General features: G+C 40.1%; 1 protein-coding gene across 6 annotated transcripts in view; it reads left to right on the top strand.

Annotated features, from left to right (window-relative positions):
- Positions 1-21,699, top strand: part of LOC130839941 (leucine-rich repeat-containing protein 37A3-like) — a 39,121-nt gene that overhangs the window by 9,773 nt on the left and 7,649 nt on the right. For 3 of the 6 annotated variants that reach the window (XM_057714753.1, XM_057714757.1, XM_057714756.1), the window contains exons 1-5: positions 639-780; positions 1,293-1,367; positions 12,008-12,126; positions 14,204-16,005; positions 16,382-16,486. In XM_057714753.1, coding sequence (XP_057570736.1) covers positions 647-780; positions 1,293-1,367; positions 12,008-12,126; positions 14,204-16,005; positions 16,382-16,486 — 2,235 coding nt within the window. In that variant the 5' untranslated portion in view covers positions 639-646. Of the gene's footprint in view, positions 1-638; positions 781-1,292; positions 1,368-12,007; positions 12,127-14,203; positions 16,006-16,381; positions 16,487-21,699 lie in introns of those variants that run through there. The other 3 variants (XM_057714755.1, XM_057714754.1, XM_057714758.1) reach the window with 2 other exon arrangements.

Genomic DNA, 21,699 nt, shown 5'->3' with positions numbered 1-21,699 from the left:
TAAACAAAATGTTATTTATTTATTCAACAACCATTTATTAAATACCTAGTAAAGAATAGGCACTATGTCAGGCACAGGGATAACAATGAAAATGAAGTGTGGTCCCTGCTCTCAAGATGCTGATAACCTAGGAGACTGACAAGTAAGCAGGTGATTACATACACAGGAACAAAGGCTCTGATACAAGGATACACATGGGACTCCATGATGGCAGTATGGCTTTCACCAGTTCCTTTTGGATTTATGTCTTCTTTGGCTTCAGAATGAAGGAATTGGTCCTCTTTTTGTCTTTAACTGGGTAGTTTAAACCATGAAATTTAAAAAAATTTCTAGATATGAAAAAAAAAACCACCTTGAATTATAAAAGACACTAGAAATAGTATTTCTTACAGAGCAAGGGCTTCCTAGCAGCATAGTCACTTCTAGGATTTTTGACCTGAAAAGTTCCTTGGCATATTTGTTCTTTGCTATCCACTTTTTTCCTATTGTGTTTTTCTGTTTCTCTTCTCCACTTTATCATCTAGAGACCTGGGTAGTTCCCAAAGCAAGGATGCTTTACGGATTCTAAGGGTGATTCATAGGTAAAGACAGAAAATGATTTTTTTTTTTACCTTCAAGTTCCATACCAAAAAAAAAAAAAAAAAGAATGCAAACTTTCATGGAAGTAATTGAAAATGCCAATAATTTTAATTCCATCCCATTTTCCAGAATTCTCAATCGTAATCCTTTGACAACAGTTGAAGATTCTTACCTTTTTAAATTGCCAGCGTTAAAATATTTGTAAGTATTGCAGTTTCATGGCTCATGAGGTAATTTCTGTTCTTTTTTACTTTCGTCAGATTGAGTATTTTGGCTAAAAAGCCATAATTTAAATTTTAACTGGGTTATTGAAAGAAGAGTTATTGGCAAAGAAAAGGATTAAGAAAGAATATATATGCGTCAGACAGCCAGCAGAGGAAGCGAACAGTGTTGAAGAGCACATATAGATATGGAACATGTAGATGCATGCAGGACTATTGTTTATCCCAGAAAGCAAAAAAAAAGAGTGATCAAAAGAGGTAGATGCAATTGAAAACAAAAAATTAGGATAATAAAACAAAATTGTACTATTCAGCACCAAGGTCATTAATATGATGATGCAAACTTAAATTTCTTCCCTAAGAGCTGTTTGGAATTATCAGCTATGGCAAATAAGAAGCCAGAATTGAAGGAATCACATGTTAAGTATCTTTTTGAGTTTAGAATTTTTGTCTTTCGGTTTATATCATTGCATGTTTGGGCTTCTCCTTCAGAGACATGGGAAGAACACACGTGTCACTTACAACAGTTGAAAGCATCCTGATGATGAACCTTGAATTGGAGAAACTGTAAGTTGGTTTTCTTACATTTATTTTCATTCAATTGTTTTTATAGGCTTTTTTTCATTATTTTCTTAAGTCAGATTTCTTTACGTACGAGGGTGAGTCAAAAATTATCTGTACTCTGGCTGTAGAATTTATAGAAGTTTTAACATAACTGGAGGAGTGTGGATAAATTTTGACTCACCCTCGTATAATTTTCATTGAATGAAATTCACTGTTTCTAAATATACAGTTTGATGTGTTTTGACAAACGTATAGTTCTGTAGCCACCACCACATCTGAGATATAGAAAACTTGTGCACTCCCAAAGACCCCTCATGTCCCTTTGCAGTCAAGCCAACCTCCTCCCACTACCAGCCCCTGGCAACCACCCGTCTGATTTCTGTCCATGTAGCTTTGTCTTTTCCAGAATATCTTATTAATGAAATCATTTGGTATGTGGCCTTTTCTTTTTGGCTCCTTTCACGTAGCCAGTCTCTTTGGAGAGTCATCTATGTTGTTGCAGCTGTCAGTAGTTCATTCCTTTCTACTGCTGAGTAGTAGTCTAGTTGTGTGGATATACAGGTTGTTTACACATTCATCATTTCATGAACATTTGAGTTTTTCTCGTTTTTTTGGCTGTTATGAACAAAGCCTCTAAAAACACTCATGTGTGTGAACATGTTTTCATTTCTTTGGTGTAAAATCCCTAAGGGTGGGTTGCTTCATCACATGCTAAGTGCATATTTAACTTCTTTAGAAACGGCTACACTGTTTTCTCAAGTGGCTGTGCCATTTTGCTTTCCCACCAGCCCTCTGTGAGAGTTGCAGCTGCTCCATGTCTTCATCTGATCCTTGTATTTGTTTTTTTTTTTTTTTATTTTATTTATTTATTTTTATTTTTTAATTTTTTTTGGGGGGATACACCAGGTTCAATCAACTGTTTTTATACACATATCCCCATATTCCCTCCCTTCCTTGACACCCCCCCTCGAGTCCCCCCCACCCTCCCTGCCCCAGTCCTCTAAGGCATCTTCCATCCTCGAGTTGGACTCCCTTTGTTATACAACAACTTCCCACTGACTATTTTACAGTTGGTAGTATATATATATATATATATATATCTTGTATTTGTTTTTAAACAAAGTTTAGCCTTTCTCGGAGGTGTGTAGTTGCATCTCATTGTGGTTTTCACTTGCTTTTCTCTAATAGCTGATGATGTTGAATGTCTATTCATGTGCAAATATCTTTTTAAGTGAAGTGTCTATTCAACTCCATTTTTAATTGGCTATTTATATTGTTTTAAGTGTGCTTTATATATAAAGCAATGGAAAAAGTCCTTTAAGATACGTGTTTAATAAATTTCTTCTCCCAGATTGTAACTTACCTTCATTGTATTAATGTGTCTCAGAAGACCAGAAGTTTTACAATTTTGATGAATTCTAAGTTAGCAATTTTTCTTTTTTTTTTTAATATTTATTTATTTATTTGGTTTTACTGGGTCTTAGTGGTGGCAGGTGGACTCCTTAGTCGCAGCTCGGGGGATCCTAGTTGTGGGTCACGGGCTTCTTAGTTGGGGCCTGTGAACTCTTAGTTGCTACATGTATGTGGGATCTAGTTCCATGATCAGGGATCAAATCCGGGCCCCCTGCATTGGGAGGTTAGAGTCTTAACCACTGCACCACCAGGGAAGTCCCTTAGCAATTTTTCTTATACGGTTTGTGCTTTTTTGTGTCTTATCTAAGAAACCTTTGTCTGAGACCCATTGTCTAATCCAGAATCACAAAGATTTTCTCCTGTTTTCTTCCAGAAGTTGTATAGTTACATTTAGGCCTATGATTCATTTGGAGTTAATTTTCATATATGGTGTGTGGGAAGGGTCAAATTTCATTTTTTTACATTTTAAAAAACTATTTTTGTAGGGCCCTGTCGTGACAATTTATTACACAACTGACAGCACCTTAAATTGTGCCATGCCCCCTCCAATATGGCAAGCTAATAGAAACCTCCTGTTATGACAAGACTAGTTGAGGGGATTGCATGAGATTAGTATGGGGAAAGGGCCCTACGTTTAGCAGTCTGTTCCAACCATCTTTGTCAGGTCAGTGGACAAGTGACTGTCGTCACCACACTGTCAAATCTGTTGGTCACTGCTCTAGCCTCATCTTCCTCAGCGTCCCACAGCACCTGCCACAATCTCGATCCCTCTCTTGTCAGCTCGATGCCTTCCTCTCTGGGTGTTCAAAATTATTTCCCTATATAGCTACACTACTGTTAATACACAGTAGTGAAGAAATTAAATTCCTACACAATAATATGACCTCATAAAGAGTTGCTATGCAGATTTCCCCAATTGTCTCTATTATATAATATTTTAACAGCTCTTTGAGGTGTAATTGACATACAGTAATCTGTGTTGACACACACACAGACACACACACACACACACACACAGACACACACACACACACACCATGAAGGCATCACCAAAGTCAAAATGTTCATCACCTCAAAATGTTGCTTGATATCTCTTTGGAATTCTTCTTTCCCATCATTCCTTGCCCTTCCCAACCCCCATGCAACCATTGATCTGCTTTCTGTTTGCATTTTCTAGAATTCTATATAAATGGAATCATACAGTGTATACTCTTTCTAACTGGCTTCTAACTCAGCATGATTATTTTAAGGTTCATCCCTATTGTTGCATATGTCAATATTCATTTCTTTTTCTTGCTGAATAGTATTCCATTATAGGGATATACCACTGTTTATCTATTCACCATGGATGGACATTTGAGTTGTTTCAGTTTTTGTCTGTTACAGATAAAGTTGCTATGAATGTTTGTGTACAAGTCTTTGTATGGATGTACACTTCCATTTCTCTAGGGTAAATACCTGCCAGTAGAATGGCTGGATCATTGGTAGGAGTATGCTTAAGTCTTTTTGTTTGTTTGTTTTGTTCTTTAATTTATGTTTTGTTTTTTTTTTGGCTGTGTTGGGTCTTTGTTCCTGTGCATGGGCTTTCCCTAGTTGCGGTGAATGGGGGTTACTCGTCTTTGCAGTGCGAGGACTTCTCAGTGCGGTGGCTTCTCTTGTTGTGCAGCCCAGGCTGTAGGTGCGTGGGCTTCAGTAGTTGTGGCATGCAGGCTCAGTCGTTGTAGTGCATGGGCTTAGTTGCTGTGCGGCATGTGGGATCTTCCTGGCCCAGGGATGTATCCTGTGTCCCCTGCACAGGATTCTTAACCATTGTGGCACTGGGAAGCCCTATGCTTAAGCTTTTAAAGAAACTTTTAAAGGAACCTATTTTCCACAGTGGTTTGATCATTTTACACCTCTACCAGCAGTATATGAGAGTGTATGCATTTTCTTTACATTTTGGCCAGTTCTTGCTATGCTCAGTATTTTTGATTTTAGGCAGTTTAATAGGTGTGTAGTGGTATCTCACTGTTGCATCCCTGATGATTCATCATGTCAGACATTTTCCCATATGCTTATTTTCCATCTGTATATCTTTAAATCTTTTGTCTATATTTTTTCTGGAGTTTTGAGGGGTCTTTATATATTCTTGAAACTAGTTCTTTATCCAGTATGTCAGTTGGTATTTTCTCCCATTCTGGGACTCATCTTTTCTTTGTCTCAGGAGAGTCTTTTGCAGGGCAGAAATTCTCTATTTTGATGATGTCTAATTTATCCATTTTTTTCATTTATTGATTATGCATTTGGCCTTATATCTAAGAAATCTTGCCTAACTCAAAGTCATAAAATTTTTCTCCTGTTTTCTTCTAGAAATTTTATAGTTTTAGGCTTTACATTTAGATCTTGAGTTCATTTCTGTACATGGTGTGGATTGAAGTTCATTTTTTTCCCCCTTGTGGATATTCAGTTGTTCCACCATCATGTGTTGAAAAGACTGTCGTTTCTATACTTAAATGCCTTTGAACCTGAAAGTTAGTTGTCCACATTGCTCTACTTCGGATCTTTCTATGTGTCCCTTTCATCTTTTTGTCTATCTTTACACTAATATCACAGTGTCTTCAAAGTGTAGCTTCATAAGCCTTGAAATCAGGTAGTATTAGTTCTTCAAGTTTGTTCTGTTTCAAAGTTGTTTTCATTATTCTAAATTTTATTTCCATATGAATTTTAGAATTAGCTTTTCAATTTCTGTAGAAAAGCCTACTGGAATTTTGGTCTATAAATCAATTTGGGGAGAACTGACGTTTTAACAATATTGAATCTTCAGATCCATAAATACATCATATCTCCATTTAATTAGGCCTTCCTTAATTGCCCCCAGCACTATTTTCCAGTTTCCAGTGTGCAAGTCTTTTACATCTTTTGTCAGATTTATCCTAAATATTATGTATGTTTGGTGCTATTATAAGTGGTATTTTAAAACTTTAATCTCTGATTGTTTGTTGAGACAAATTAATCTTTTTGTATGTTGATCTTGTACCCTGCAGACTTGATAAAGTTCCAGTAGCATTTTTGTAGATTCTGTCAGGTTTTCTACATAATCATGTTATCTGCAAATAAAGATAGTTTTACTTCTTCCTTTCCATTCTGAATATCTCTTTTCTTTTTGTTGCCCTGTTGCAGTGGCTAGAACCTTCAGTGCAATATCAAATCGAAGTAATGAGAGCAGTCATCCTTGCCTTTGTCCTGGTCTTGGAGAGAAAGCACTTTGCCTTTCACCATTAAATATGATGTTAGGTTTTCTGTAGAAGTCATTTATCAAGTTGAGGTAGTCTCCTTCCATTGCCAGTCTACTGAGGGCTGTTTTTTGCTTTAATCAGGAATGGATGTTAGATTTTGTCATATTTTCCCTATACCTGTTGCAACGATTATGTGATTTTTCTTGTTTAGTGTATTAACTTGGGTAAATTGATTTTCAAATATTAAACCAACCTTACATTCTTGAGATAAACCCCACTTGGTCATGATATATTATCTTTGTGTATATTATGGGATTTGATATGCTAAAATTTTGTTAAGAATGTTCACCTCTGTGTTCATGAGAGATATTGGTGTATACTTTTGTGTTCTTATAATGTCATTGTCTAATTTTGATATGGTGAAAGTTGGCCTTATAAATGAGTTGGGAAGTATTCTCTTCTCTTCAACTTTCTGGTAGAGGTTGTGTAGAATTGGCATTATTTTATTCCTTAAATGTCTGGTAGAATTCATCAGTTAAGCCACATGGACTTGAAGCTTTCTTTGTCCGAAGGTTTTAAACTGCACATCCAATTTCATTAACAGTGCTGTTTAAGTCACATCTTTATTTTTGAGGAAACTTCAGCAGTGCATGTCTTTCAAAGAATTTGTCCATTTCATCTTGAATTTATTGGTATAAGGAATCCTGTGATATTCTCTTATTATCCTCTTAATATCTGTAGTATTTTTTTCTTTGCCATTTTACTCATTTCTACTTTGATGTTTATTGTGTTCTTTCTTCTCTTACTCTGTGATTAATTCGCTCTCCTTTTTCTAGTTGAAGGTGGAAGGTGAGGAAGCTGAGGTTGGCATTAGCAACATCCCACATGTTGACATATTATGTTTTCAGTTTCAATCAGTTCAAAATAGTTTCTGATTTCCATCTTGATTTCTTCTTTGACCATAAAGTTACTTAGAAGTGTGTTGTTTAGTTTCCAAATATTTGGAGATTTTTTGGATTTGTTAATTTCTAATTTTATTCCTTTGTGGTCAGGGACATATACTGAATGACTAAAATCCTTTTAAATTCATTGAGACTTGTTTTATAGCCAATAAATTCTGGGAATAGACAAGAATATGATCTATTTTGGTAAATGTTATGTGTTCACTTAATACAAAATATGTATACTGCTGATTTGGGTGGAGTGTTCTATAAATGTCAATTAGGTCAAGTGGGTTGATAGTGTTGTTCAAGTCTTCTCATCCTTACTGATATTTTACCTACTTGTTCTATCAGTTGTGAGAGAGGAACATTGAACTCCCTAACTATAATTGTAGATTTTTTTTGTTTCTCCATGCCACTCTCACTTTTCCTTCATAAATTTTGAAGCTGCATTATCAGGTGGACAATTTTTTAGATTATGTCTTCTTCATTAATTGACCTTTCTATCATCATGAAATAACACTCGCTATCCTTGGTAATATTCTTTGCTTTGACATTGATTTCTCTTAAACTAATATATCCCACTCCAGCTTTCTTTTGATTAGTATTAGCATAGAATAGTTTTTTCTATCCTGTTAACCTGTTATTTTCCTATTGAAGATATATATTTGGCTTTTGCTTTTTTATCTAGTGTGACAGCTCTTCTAATTAGGGTGATTAGATCATTTACATTTACTGCAATTTTTGATATGATTACATTTAAATCTACTGTCTTGCCATTTGTTTTCTATTTGTCTCATCTATGCCTTATTCCTTTTTCCCTTTTCTTCCTGCTTTTGGATTGAGTACATTTTATTATTTTATTTTATTTCCTTTGCTAATTGGTTATAACTCAGATTTTGTTATTTTAGTGGCTGCTTTATGGTTTATAGTGTCCATCTTTAACTTATCACAGTCTATCCTCAAATGATATACAGTTTCTGAGTAATATAGGAGCCTTACAATAGTGTACTTCCATTTCTCCCCTCCGGGACTTTGTGCTATTTTTTTCATATCTTTTGCTTTTACTTATGTCATAAACAGCACACTATATTATGGTTTTTTGTTTAAATGATGAATTATCTTTTAAAGAGATTTAAATAATAAGAAAAAACTTATAGGGACTTCCCTGGTGATGCAATGGTTAAGAATTTGGCTGCCAATGCAGGGCACACAGGTTCCATCCCTGGTCCAGGAGGATCCCTGTGGAGCATAGATGCTGTGGAGGAACTATGCCCATGTGCCACAACTACTGAGTCTGTGCTCTAGAGCCCGTGGGCCGCAACTACTGAGGCCCACGCCCTAGAGCCTGTGCTCTGCAACAAGAGAAGGCACCACACTGAGAAGGCCTCGCACTGCCAACAAAGATCCAATACAGCCAAAAAATAATAAAGTTCTCTTTAAGAAAAAGAAAAGACAATGGGTTCAAGTCTCAAAAGAAAAAAAAAGATAAAAGAAAAGACATATATTTACCTATGTCATTACCAATTCCAGGGTTCTTTTTTAAAATTTTTTATTTAGTTAGTTTATTTTTTATTTTTATTTGCTGCAGTGGGTCTTCATTGCTGCACATGGACTTTCTCTAGTTGTGGCCAGTGGAGAATGCTCTTCATTGCAGTGGGCAGGTTTCTAACTGCAGTGGTTTCTCTTGTTGTGCAGCACAGGCTCCAGGTGCACAGGCTTCAGTAGTTGTGGTATGCAGGCTCATTAATTGTGCCCTGCAGGCTTTAGAGAGCAGGCTTAGTAGTTATGGCACATGGGCTTAGTTGCTCCACAGCATGTGGCATCTTCCTGGACCATGGATCAAACTCGTGTCCTCTGCATTGGCAGGTGGATTCTTAAGGACTGTGCCACCAGGGAAATCCCAATTCCAGTGCTTTTATTCTTTTGTACATCCATATTTCAATGTTATTATTTTTCCTTCTGCTTAAAAGTACTTCTTTGAGCATTTCTTAGAGTGGAAGTCTACCAGTGATTAATTCTTTCAGCTTTTGTATGTCTGAGATAGTCTTTATTTCGCTTTTGTTTTGAAAGATCTGGGTATAGCATTCCAGCTTGATAGAATTCAATTCACTGCTTTAAAGATGTTATCCCACTGAGTTCTCGTTTACATTGTTTCCAACAAGAAGTCTGCTGTCATTGTTATCTTTGTTCCTCTGTATGTAGTGTATAGTTTTTTCCTCTGTCTGCTTTTAAATTTGTTTGTTTCTTGCTGGTTTTCAGTAATTTGAGTATTATTTGTACCTTGGTGTAGTTTTGTCCATGTTTCTTATGCTTAAAGTCCATTGATCTTCTTGACTTTGTGGGTTTATACTGTTTACCAATATGGGAAATTTTTGCCTATTATTTCTTCAAATTTTTGTATTTCTCCTCTCCTTCATGGACTCTAAGTACACATATATTAGACCACTTGAAATCGTTGCACAACTCACTGATGCTCTATTCATTTTTGTTGGTGTTCTGTTTCATTACTCTCTGTGCATCATTTTGGATACTTCCTATTGCTATGCCTTAATGTTCACTAACCCTGTCTTCTGCACTGTCTAATCTGTCATTAACCTCATCCAGTGTCTTTTGCATTTAGACATTGTTTTCAATCTCTAGAAGCTCAATTTCGGTCTGCTTTACATCTTCCATGTCTCTTTAGTCTGGGTTTTTTAACATATGAAGTACAGTTATAGTAACTGTTTTTCATAGATAATAACTTTTTAAATGTTCTGTTTTGTGAAATGTAACATCTGTAGAGATTATGGGTTCGTTTTGATTGATTGCCTTTTCTCCTCAATAGGGGTCATATTTTCCTGCTTCTTTGCGTGCTTGGTAATTTTTCATATGATCCCAGATATTGTGAATTTTAGTTGATTGTGTGCTATATATTTTTATATCCCTATAAAATGCTTGGGCTTTGTTTCGGGTGAAATTAGGTTATTCAAAACAATTTTATTCTTTGAGGTCTAGCTTTTAAGATCTGTTGGGCAGGACTCCAAGTAGCCTTTAGTGTAGCGCTCATTATTTGCAGCTACTGAGGCAAGTGCTTTCTGAGTATCATGAGGTTTTCCAGTCTGACTTGTAGGAACAGGTACTATTCCCAACCTGGTGTGAGATCCAGTTATTCTTATTATTAATCCTTTCATATGGTTCTTCTCCTGGCATCAAGGAATTCCTCACATGGATGCACTGACCAATACTTTGTTGAGTACTCAAGAGATCCCTCTGCATATCTCGAGAGTTCTTTGTCCACTTCTTTTGTCTCCAGTACTTTGCTTTGTGAACTCTAGTCACCTTGGTTCTCCCAGACTCTCAGCTCCATTTCCTCGGTCAGGGAGTCCGTCAGTCTTTGCCTGGGCTTCTTTCCCCTGTACCATGACCTGGAAACTCTCCTAAAGAAGGAAGCTAAGCTGGACTTCCCCGATGGCACAGTGGTTAAGAATCCGCCTGCCAGTGCAGGGGACACAGGTTTGAGCCCTGATCAGGGAAGATCCTACTTGCCGCGGAGCAACTGAACCTGTGCTCCACAACTACTGAAGCCCGTGCACCTAGAACCCATGTTCCACAACAAGAAAAGCCACCATAATGAGAAGCCCCGCACTTCAACAACGAGTAGCCCGTCCTTGCCACAACTAGAGAATAGCCCGCACAGCGACAAAGACCTAAACGCAGCCCCAAATAAAAAGTAAATAAAAATAAATAAAAGTATAAGAAGTAAGCCAGGGCAGTCTTAGGGATCGCTTTATTTCCCATCTCTTGGAGATCATGGAACTTTATTGCCTGAGGTCCAGGTTCTTGAAAACTTGTTTCCTATATTTTGTGCCATATTTTCACACTTTCAGGCGGGAGGTTAAACTGGTGCTTGTTACTTCATCTTGGCCAGAAGCCAATAACATTCTTTAAGTCTGTTTTGTTTTGATACAGGGTCCAATCAAAGATTAGGCATTGCAGGTCATGTCTCTGATTCCATTAATCTAGATATTTCCCTGCTATTTCTTCTTTTTGGTCTTTTATGACATTGGCATTTTTGAAGAGCCTAAGCCACTTGTCTTATAAATTGCCCCACAGTCTGGATTTGTGTTTCCTCATTAGATCCAAAGGAAACATTGTGGGAAAGAATACTACATAGGCGATGTGTCCTTCCTACTTCAACACTTCAGGTGGCCCACTGCTAAGTTTGATCACTTGGTTCAGGTGGTATCTTCCATATCTCTCCATTGTAAAGTTATTTTTCCTCTTGGTAATTGATAAATAATATGTGGGGTGATACTTTGGGATCAGTGAAGATCCTACTTTCAAACAACTTCACCCAGCTGGGCATCAGTGATAATCCTTCTCTGAATCAATTATTACACTGGTAGTTGCAAAATGACACTTTCTTAATTCTGTCATTCCTTCTGCATTTATTAGCTGACATTCTTCTATAAAGAAGAGCTCCCCTTCTTTTCCTTTTGAGTGTCATTATGGACTCGTGCTCTTCTTTAAATTAATTGCATTATACCTTATTGTAATGATAATGTTATTCTTTAGAATGTTCCAGTTGTCCAGATTTGGCCAGTGTGATCTCTGTTATTGTTTCACCACACAATGATTTTTTGTTCCTAGAATACTTTCTGATATATTTACTACTCACAAATAGGAATTGAGAAAGGGACTCCAGAAGGTGGGGACTCATTCAGACTCTTCTTAGAAGTCTGCCTTCTTCCTGTGTACTCTCAACCCAAAGTGAGGCTTTCAGGATGGAAGGAGATACTTCTGAATTAAACTACGGATCAATGTCACCCAATTCTAATCCCTGTTCCCTTTTTTCTAGGCATACCATACCTACTGCCATCCTAATCCTTCTGTTGGGCACCTCTCTCCTCCTCTATATTTCTTTGCACTAGTCAAGAGCAGCAATTGGACAACCGGTCCCTCTCCAATTCTCCAGTCCAGATGCCCCAAGAACTCCTTTTGGCACTGGTCTGTGGTGGCCTTGGCCTGCCTCTCCTACCTACTCAAGTAACTGCTTTACCACAAATTTAATTATCTGTGTTTCCATGTATAGGATCTTACCCAGCCGCATGGCCTGCTGCCTCTGCCAATTTAAAAATACAGTTGAAGTTGTCTGTAAGACAGTCAAGCTGCGTTGCGATGGTGAATGCCTGACAAATGCCGCACCTTGTGGTGAGCCTCAATTGCCTGATGATAATTTTTCTATGTTTAATTTAATTTAATTTTTAAAATTTTAGTTTTACTAAATGAGGATACATTTTAAAATTAATGATGTAATTACATTATTTTTCTTCAGTAATTCAGAGTTCCAGCTCCCTAAGATTCTAAGAACTACTCCCTTGCTAAAAATCGTATTCTTGGTTACATTATTAAGCTAATAATAGCTCAGTTAGGGTGTTAGTTTAAGAATGTAAGTGATTTGTGTACATACAGGAACAAGAAAAAGGAATGGAAGGGGGAAGGGAATTAACATTAATGGCCACATATCCTAAACTGTGCTCTCTGCCAATGAGAACTCATTCATATATAGCGCATCACAGTTTGTAAACTGATTTTATATACATTAGGTCTCGAGTACCCTTTGTCTTATAAGCCAGGTGTAAATATATTTTTGTTTATTTGGTTTGTTTTTGCAATTTCATGAAAGAGTATAAGTGATGCTGTTTTATGTCCTATTTGGGGCCTGAGAGTTTCTGGTTCCATAAGCAGAAGCAGCTACCTAGCCCTCCTAATGGATGGGAGAGCTGTCCAGCTTTGAATTTATGCTTAGACGGTCCAGCTCTCGACTAGCTCTGAATCTCAAGCTTTTCTATCCACAAAACACTCAGGTGCTTTCAGCTATTTTTCTATGTATTAGATTTATTGGCACTAACTTGATGACTTCCAAAATGTGCTTTCATGCCCTGATACCTTGAATACAGCTCTCTTTCAATGATCTAGAGCACATCATAAGTAACAACACTTTGCTACTTAGTAAAGACTATATTGCAGATTTTTCAAGACAGGTGTTTTGGGGGCGGCCACACTACACAGCTTGCAGGATGTTAGTTCCCCTACCAGGGATTGAACCCGGGCCACAGCAGTGAAAGTGCCAGGTCCTAACCATTAGACAGCCATGGAATTCCCCCAAACAACTTTTTTTTTTACCAATTATATTACTCCTTTCTCGCCCAAAGTGGGCAGAAAAGGCATTTTTAATCTCCTTTTACAGGTGAGGAACAGCAAGAGCAGAGGTGTTAAGTGCTATGACCCGTGTTCCCAGATCTCCTGTCCCCAGTGTGGGGCTCTCTGCAAGCCCATGTTCCTCCTTTCTCATGACTCTCCACTGCTTCTTTGACCCTCACCATCACCACCAAATATATTTTTAATCCTTTTGGATGAGAAGCCCAGCTACACAATGGTACACATTACCTTCACACAGTCAGAAGCTTTGCATGGTTCCCAAGTAAAGCTGGCAATATTAGAAGTGAAATGAAATGAAAGCAAAGTAGGCATCTGACTGAAGTTGCTTTTTCCCTTCTGCATTTTAGGATCTCAAGTTTTACTGCATTGATTTGTTGACCATTCCACATTGGCATAGACTCTGGAAAATCTCTTAAGTTATACCTCAGGTCCCTGCCCAAATTTTAGCAAAGAGCCAGGGTAGACATAGTGTGTTTTTCTATATAGAGCCTTCTGTTATGGGGGCTGGGACATACAGAAGCAGGGACTGAGCAAAGGCTTCAGTGGGTGGGTGGAAAAGGGCTTGTCATGATGAAGACCTGTTAGCAGCAGCTGTTGTCACAGTCATCTGTGAAAGCAGCAGGAACACAAGCACACTGAAGAGGTGGAGAGAGGAACCTCACACTCCTCTGCATCTGAGGCAGGACAGGATGGGGTATGTGAACGTGGAGAGTCACAGCAGATCTGCAGAGCACCCAGCTGAGTAGGGGAATATTTGTCTTCCAGTCTTGGCTTTTCTTGAGTCCTGGGCAGTTGGCCTCTGTCCACCAGTGGAGTAATCCTAAATACAGTTACTATATTTCATGCTACGAAATTTTCCCAGTAGATAGCCACTTCTTCAAAAGATACTTTTTTCACCTTTTGTGGTTGCCAATCATAGTCTTAAGTTTGGGTTTCCTTTTCTCCTAAGTGGCCCTCAGATGTTGACTGATTCCTAATCTATTGGATGGGATACATGTCTGTGAACTGACAAAAAGCTGTCCCAACCGTCTTCAGTTATCAAAACCAGTCTCTTCTTTTTTGACAGATGAAGAAGCATCTCTAGGGAATGCAGAAGGATCGTTCATGAAGGTGTTACAAGCCCGGAAGAAGAACAACAGCACCGAGCTGACTATTGAGCCAGAGAGGGCATCCTCAGACCAAAGTGCTGTCAGCTTGTCAACCTTCATGAATGAGCAGCTGGACTCGAATGCTGAAAGTGATGTTATCGGTGCACTAAACTACTTACTGCCTTATTTCTCAGAGGGAAATCTACGAGATGTGGAATCAACATTATTACCAGTCATTCAGCTTCTTTTTCCAAATGTACAAGATGCAGATACGCTGCTGGGCCATTTGAAAAACAATATAAGGAACCCTTCCATCAACCCTATACCCAACAATTCACCTTATAAAAATAAATTGAGGAAACTCTATTTTCTGGAAAATTTGTTAGATGCAGAAATTCAAGAACAAAGTGATGAGATTAAAAAGAAAGAAAAAACTGCCATGCTCATACATTCCAAACTTTTAGGTCCCAAATTGAAGCACCAAATCTTTCAAAAGAAATTGGAAACTGCCGAACCACAGGAAAACAGCCTAGCAAAGACTGAGAGTGTAGGGGAAAGGCTGCTGAGAGGGAACAGCGTCCTCAAGGACCCAAGGGGCATAAAGAAAAGGCACTTCAAAGCAGTGGGAGATGAGAGCGTCAGGAGGAAACAGAATGCCCAGCCATTTGTGGAGAACACTGCCAGAGAAAGAAGTCTCACGAGGCCATCCCCAGTAGAGCTGGAACAGCTTCACGTGGTGCAGAGGCCCCAGGAGTTAGTGGGAAACTCCTTCACCACAGAGCCTGCATTCATAAAGGAAGATAAGGCAGCAGCCTCTTCTTTCCTGAAACAGTATTCAAGGGGCAGGCTTTCTGGCTCCATCCCTCCAAACTCCCCATCTCAGGTTAAAAAGAAATCAAAAGACTTACCCTCCACTATTGCTGTTTTAGAAGATGCATATGCTAGAGTTATAAATCTGAAGACTTCTCAACTAATCTCACATTCCGGGAAAAGATACATCTTCCATAAAATTCAGTCTGGTCTGGTCCAGAGAAGACCCAAAGCCGAATTGCGTGGAGAGTTCACAGAGAAAGGTTCTCCCAGTAGAACGATGCTCGTGAGGCGTCCTTTCTCAGCAGTGAGGAGCCTCATAAATTCCCCTCCAAGAGAGGCTTTTTCATCTTCAGGAGAACTGACTTCTCAAGAAAATCCTTTTCCAGAATTATTTTCTCTTGCAGACCCTTCTACAGAGAAGCCTACTCCAGAAAGCAATACTGCACAAAATGTCTTTGAAGAAATTACAAACTCTATTCTGCCAGGAGGAACCGGCCCTGGAATCACTGCCCATAAGAGTGTCCCCACGGCACATTCTGCTGTTGCTGCAGACAACTTTATCCCAACTGTTCAACACACCAACGAAGCACAGTGGGAGGACCACAGCGTGGGCACTGAATTATCCTCTAAGCCCCCAGGCTCCACGTTCCCAGCACTCACATCCCCGGGTGATCAATTTGAAGCTCAGCTAAACCAGCAGCTATCATCCCTCATCCCCAACAATAATGTGAGAGGGCTCATTTCTCATGTTACCCGGACTCTGAAAATGGACTGCTCGGAGACCCACGTGCAGCTGGCCTGTGCCAAGCTCATCTCCAGCACAGGCCTCCTGATGAAGCTCCTCAGTGAGCAGCAACAAGTAAAGGCATCGAAGGCAGAATGGGATACGGACCCGTGGAAAACCGAGAACTATATCAGTGAGAGCGCAGGAGCCCAGGGTGAACAGAAGGAGCAGGAGCCCAGTGAGGTGAGGATGAGCCCTGAAACACGGGAGCTGCACGTGTACTCAGTGTAGGACGTGCCATTAAAGTGCCCAAGCAGGAATCCCAGGGGCTCCTAGTCTGTATCTTGTTTCAGCCATGAACCTGGCTAAGACAGTGATCTCCCCCTTGGCTCATGTAGAGAATGTGCCACTACTCCTAGGGTAGACGAGAAGAGGACATAACACACAGATAAATAAATGGTAGAAGAAAATGCTAATGAGAAGATGAATACCATTAAATTTGGCTTGTTCTTCTAGAAGCTTCTGGCCTGAAAGGATTGAGTTTTATAGTAATTTAAGGATAGTTCGCTTTCATCTTTTCAATCTTCTTGTTTTAAAAAAATGTTATTTATTATTTTAGCTCACAAAAGAAGTCCCAGGATACAAGTATAACAAGAAACTCATCCTGGCAATATGTGTAACTGGAGCAGTGATGACTTTCATTATCATTTTCTGTCTCATTCAGGTAAGGACAATAATTAATTCAGATTCAGATTCCTGCATATCCTTTGCGCAGACTCACCAATTTTTTCATTTATTTATTTATATTTATTTACTTATTATTTATTTATTGCCTGTGTTAGGTATTCGTTGCTGCACACAGGCTTTCTCTAGTTGTGGCGAGTGTGGACTACTCTTCATTGTGGTACGCAGGCTGCTCGTTGTGGTCGTCTCTCTTGTTACATAGCACAGGCTCTAGGCATGTGGGCTTCAGCAGTTGTGGCACATGGGCTCAATCGTTGTGGAGCATGGGCTTAGTTGCTCCATAGCACATGGTATCTTCCTGGGGTAGGCATCAAACCCGTGTCTCCTGCATTGGCAGGTGGATTCTTAACCATTGCGCCACCTAGGAAGTCCCCAATTTTTAATATTTTGTCCATGTTCTTTATATCCTCTCTGTTTCCCTCTATATCTCTATGTAGGTATGTAGAAGCAGTAAATCGTTTTCCTAAACCATTTCAGAAAGTTACAAAAAAAAAAATTTCATATTCAGAACCCACAAACTGAAAATCAAAGCCGCCTTTCCACCTGATTCTCACTTGATCGTTCTCTTCAGTCACTAGGACTGAGATACAGTTTGTTGTTTTACTTAAAAGTATATTCCCAGGATTTTTTTTTTCTTGCAGGGGGTGGGGCATCTGCGTTGCATCTTCACTGCGGTGCGCAGGCTTCTCGTTGCACAGGCTTCTCTTGTTGCAGAGCACGGGCTCTAGGCGCACCGGCTCATTAGTTGTGGAACACGTGCATAGTTGCTCCGCAGCATGTGGGATCTTCCTGGAGCAGGGAACGAGGGATTGAACCCGTGTCCCCTGCAGTATCAGGCGGGTTCTTCTTCACTGGGCCACCAGGGAAGCTCCCCCAGGATCTTTAAAGGAACTCCTCTCCCGGGAGATCTTTCTGGAATTGGATCCTAATACCAAGCCATTAGACTATTTTGACAAGTTGAGTTGATAAGAAGGCCAGCGTTGACATGATAGTAAAATTCCTTCAACTCAAAAAGCTATGTTGATTTGATGTCCTCCCCAGTCACTCTCATTCTACCATTGCTTTCTTTCCTTGTTGGCTGAAGTGATGAGAGGTATATAATCTCCACCCTCAGGGAGCTATCGGTCCCCCTGGCAGGGCTGAAAGCACATGGTTAAAAGATAAAAGTGTGATCTTGTCAACTCTTTAGATTTACTTAGCAGCTTTCTTCTCTGGTGTGTTAGGCTTGTGTAGCTGGGTTCCATTACAACAGTGCAAGGAACATCCAGCAGCAGGCTCCCCAAAGTATGTCCTATTTATGGTAGCCTGTCCCTGGAGCCAGCCTGCTTACCTTCTGTTCACTTACATAATGAGTTATTACTTTTCCCAACAGGCACTTGCTAACCGCATCAAAAGAGTGATTTTCAACAGCTGCCAATCTTGATTCTGCCCTACCAATCCAACCTACTTTATTTGCCTTTTCTACTGTCGTGGCTGCCCTCCATTCCAGCCTAAGCAGCTCACTATATGCTAGTTACACCATACCCATTCCTCCGTTTGTCTGTGCCTCTGCCCATCGAAAATCCTTTATTTTGCTTTGCCTGTGGAAGTCCTATGAACCTCTCAAAAGCCAACTCAAGTTCATCTTTCTTTGTGCAGCCTTCCCTGAATACTCCAGCTCTCCTGACCCTAGTCCTGTGAGGTTTGTCACCATTTCTTAGGGGCCATAGCAAAGCAGTCCCCTCCCCTCAGAACTCACAAAAGTGGTAAACAGGTTTTTAAGAGGTGGTTCCCCAAGAGAGAAACACCAGGGTCAGCACAGCATGGACAGAGCAGAGATGTGTGAGGACCAATGGCTCCCTGGCCTATCAGACTTGAATAAAACCTGACATGACGTATGAACTGCTAAAGAGAAATGTGTCTGTCTGCAGGAGGGCTGGTCAGCAGTGAAAGCATAGAAAAGGTGAGGCGAGCCCAACACGGGTGGTGCCCATCCTCACACTGCCCGAGAGTAGAGATGGCACCTTAGGCAGCGTAACTGGAGGGTCCGGCCCAGTCGCCAGGCTGTGCCAGTTGAGGAGATGGACGGATCCAGCTACCCCAGGCCTTTCCAGTATATGCAGGATTCAGCTGATTCCTTTCATTCTAATCCTGTTCTCACCAAGTAGCCTTCCGATTGTGTGATTGTGCTTTCGTATGCCACAGAGGCCTTGTCTGTCTCTAGAGAAGGTAATTCTCTGATTGTGTAGACACACATGCCCTGTCTGTAGAACATGTACTTCCCATTATGAAGTGAGAATTCGGCATTCTGATTTTTGATCAGTCCTGTGATATTGATAAGAGGAGACTGCCACAATAGGAAGAGGTGCGTTCTCTCTTGGTGAGAAGAGCATGATTCCTGAGCCCAGGAGGCTGGGGACTAGCATGGGGTCAGCTTGCTAGTCATTGGCCATGGCCCAGACTACCCTCTACATCTCCAGGTGGCATATGGACTTTTGCTTTTTTAGAATTTGTATAAAGTCCCCTTTTTATTCTTTTTAGCGTCTGTGTAGTTTAACCTTGCATTTGTTTTGGGTTTTTTTTGGCTTGTGGAATCTCAGTTCCCCAACTAAGGATTGAACCTGCACTCTCAGCAGTGAAAGCAAGGAGTCCTAACCATGATTTCCTCTCCCCACATACACAATAAACTTTTTGAGGACAGGGGCCATGCAGTGTTTTTCCTATGGAAGTTCCATGGAAGAGATTTGAGGCGTTATGTCAGTTCCACAGTGAGGAACATGCAACCAAATATGTATTTGAAGTAGCACAGAGAGTCCAGCAATAGACCCATGTGTTGTGAAGACTTCTGAAATGTCATGTTTCAATACTCAAATGAGTGGAAGAAAACGAACAAATGGTAATAGAGTAGCTGCCTACCTCGTTGGGGGGTGGGGGGGTGGGAAATAATAGCAGATCCCTATTTCTCACCTAAAATTAACCTATTTCCATAAATGTGAGAGAAGACCACATAACAGTATTAGAAGAGTGCCACAGGGTTCATGGCAGCACTATTTACAATAGCCCAGGACATGGAAGCAACATAAATGCCCTTCAACAAGATGAATGGATAAAGAAGATGTGGCACATATATGCAATAGAATACGACTCAGCCATAAAAAGGAATGAGATTGAGTTATTTGTAGTGAGGTGGATGGACCTAGACTCTGTCATACAGAGTGAAGTAAGCCAGAAAGAAAAATAAATACCGTATGCTAACTCATATATATGGAATCTTAAAAAATGGTACTGGTGAACCCAGTGGCAGGGCAGGAATAAAGATGCAGATGTAGGAAAAACAAAAGTATTAAAAGAGGGACTTCCCTGGTGCCGCAGTGGATAGGAATCCACCTGCCAATGCAGGGGACATGGGTTGGATCCCTGGGCCAGGAAGATTCCGCATGCCGCAGAGCAGGTAACCCCGTGTGCCACAACTACTGAGCCTGCGCTCTAGAGCCTGTGAGCCACAACTACTGAGCCCACACAATGCAACAACTGAAGCCTGAAAGGTCTAAGGCCCGCAATTCCGCAACTACTGAGCCCACGTGCTGCAGCTACTGAAGCTGACATGCCTAGAGCCTGTGCTCCACAAAAAGAGAGAAGCCTCCACAATGAGAAGCCAGCGCAAAGTAGCAAAGAGTAGCCCCTGCTCGCTGCAACTAGAGAAAGTCTGCTCACATCAGTGAAGACCCAAAGTAGCAAAAAAAAAAAAAGTATTAGAAGAAAATAAACACAATATTTTTATCATATTATGGTGGGGAAAAGCCTTCAGAGCCTGATGGCAGGAGCAGAACCTTTGATAGATTGACCACCTTGTCTGTGACACCAACTTAGCACTGATTCATGTCAAGAGTAAGATGGAGAATTTTTCATATACTGTCTGATTTAATCCCCACAGTCCTGTGAGGATGGTGTTACTTTCCCTCTTTCATAGATGAAGGAGATCAATGTAAGGCCCCAGTGGCCAAACCAAGAGCAGAAGCCAGTTTCACCTGACTGCAAAGCCTGTGCTCCCTACTCTGCTCTTCTGTCTCCTTAGAGACAAAAGCACTGGAAGGATTTGAAACATTGAAATTCAGTGAAAGCCAATATTTATTTACTATAAAGAGATTTTTTGGGTTTTGTTGCTTTGTTCATGAGGGGATTTGGGGCCACACTGCACAGATTGTGGGATCTTAGTTCCCTGATCAGGGACTGAACCCGGGCCACAGCAGTGAAAACGCTGAGTTCTAGCCACTGGACCGCCAGGGAACTCCTACGAGTTTCAAAAATCAACAGGAAGAGGACACACAGTCCAGGGGAGACGGGGGCAAGGGCTGTGAAGAAGAGGAGGAGCTGTGTTGAGTCTGCCACCATAGCTGCCCGTCCTCTCCTCATGGCTCACGTGGCGCAGGTTTTGTCAGCCAGGCCGGTGACACCTCATGACATAAACATAATCTCTATTATATTCTTCAAGATCTTTTGTAATCTGTCTAGCATTCATTGTATTTGATTTTTAGTGTGGTTGAGAGAGGGGATCTCTCTCCCTCTACAGGAAGATCCAGTTGTTTTCAAATCTTTCACTGAATGGTTCATTCCTTCTTCCCTGGTCTAAACTACTGTCTTTATCTGGACTCTATTCTGTTGATGCAGTTATCTTTTCCTGGACCAGTACCAATATCGCACTGCTTAACTCCAGTTGCTTTGTAACATATTTTGTATCCGGTGGGGAAAGGTCCTGCTCTTTGGTCTTCTCTCTCATCCGTATCATAACTGGGCTTGCATAATACTCTACCAAATGTCAGCTGGCCAGGTTTTGTTTTAAAATTATCCTGGATATAAATGGATTGCATTGAATTTGTAGGTTAATTGGAGGAGAACTGACCTCTTTATAACATTCTAGGAAGATGGTGTCTCATGCCATGTATGTATTTCTTCTTAATGTCCTTCAGAAAGGTTTGAATGTTTCATCACATAGGCCTTACACATTAAAACAGAAAAGTTTTAATGTTGTCATCACATAGTGCTTAACATAGGTTAAGTTTCTTCCTAGGCACTTTATGCATTTTTATTCATATAGTAAATGGGATCGTCCTTCTACTTTTTAGTTACTTATCTGTGTTATATGGGAAAGCTGTTGAGGCTTATATGTTGATCTCTTGATTTTGTATGCAGCCATCTTACTGAACTCTCATATTA

Source organism: Hippopotamus amphibius, chromosome 17 (assembly GCF_030028045.1).
Source record: "Hippopotamus amphibius kiboko isolate mHipAmp2 chromosome 17, mHipAmp2.hap2, whole genome shotgun sequence".
NCBI classification, from domain to species: domain Eukaryota; kingdom Metazoa; phylum Chordata; class Mammalia; order Artiodactyla; family Hippopotamidae; genus Hippopotamus; species Hippopotamus amphibius.
This window is presented reverse-complemented; position numbering and strand designations above follow the sequence as displayed.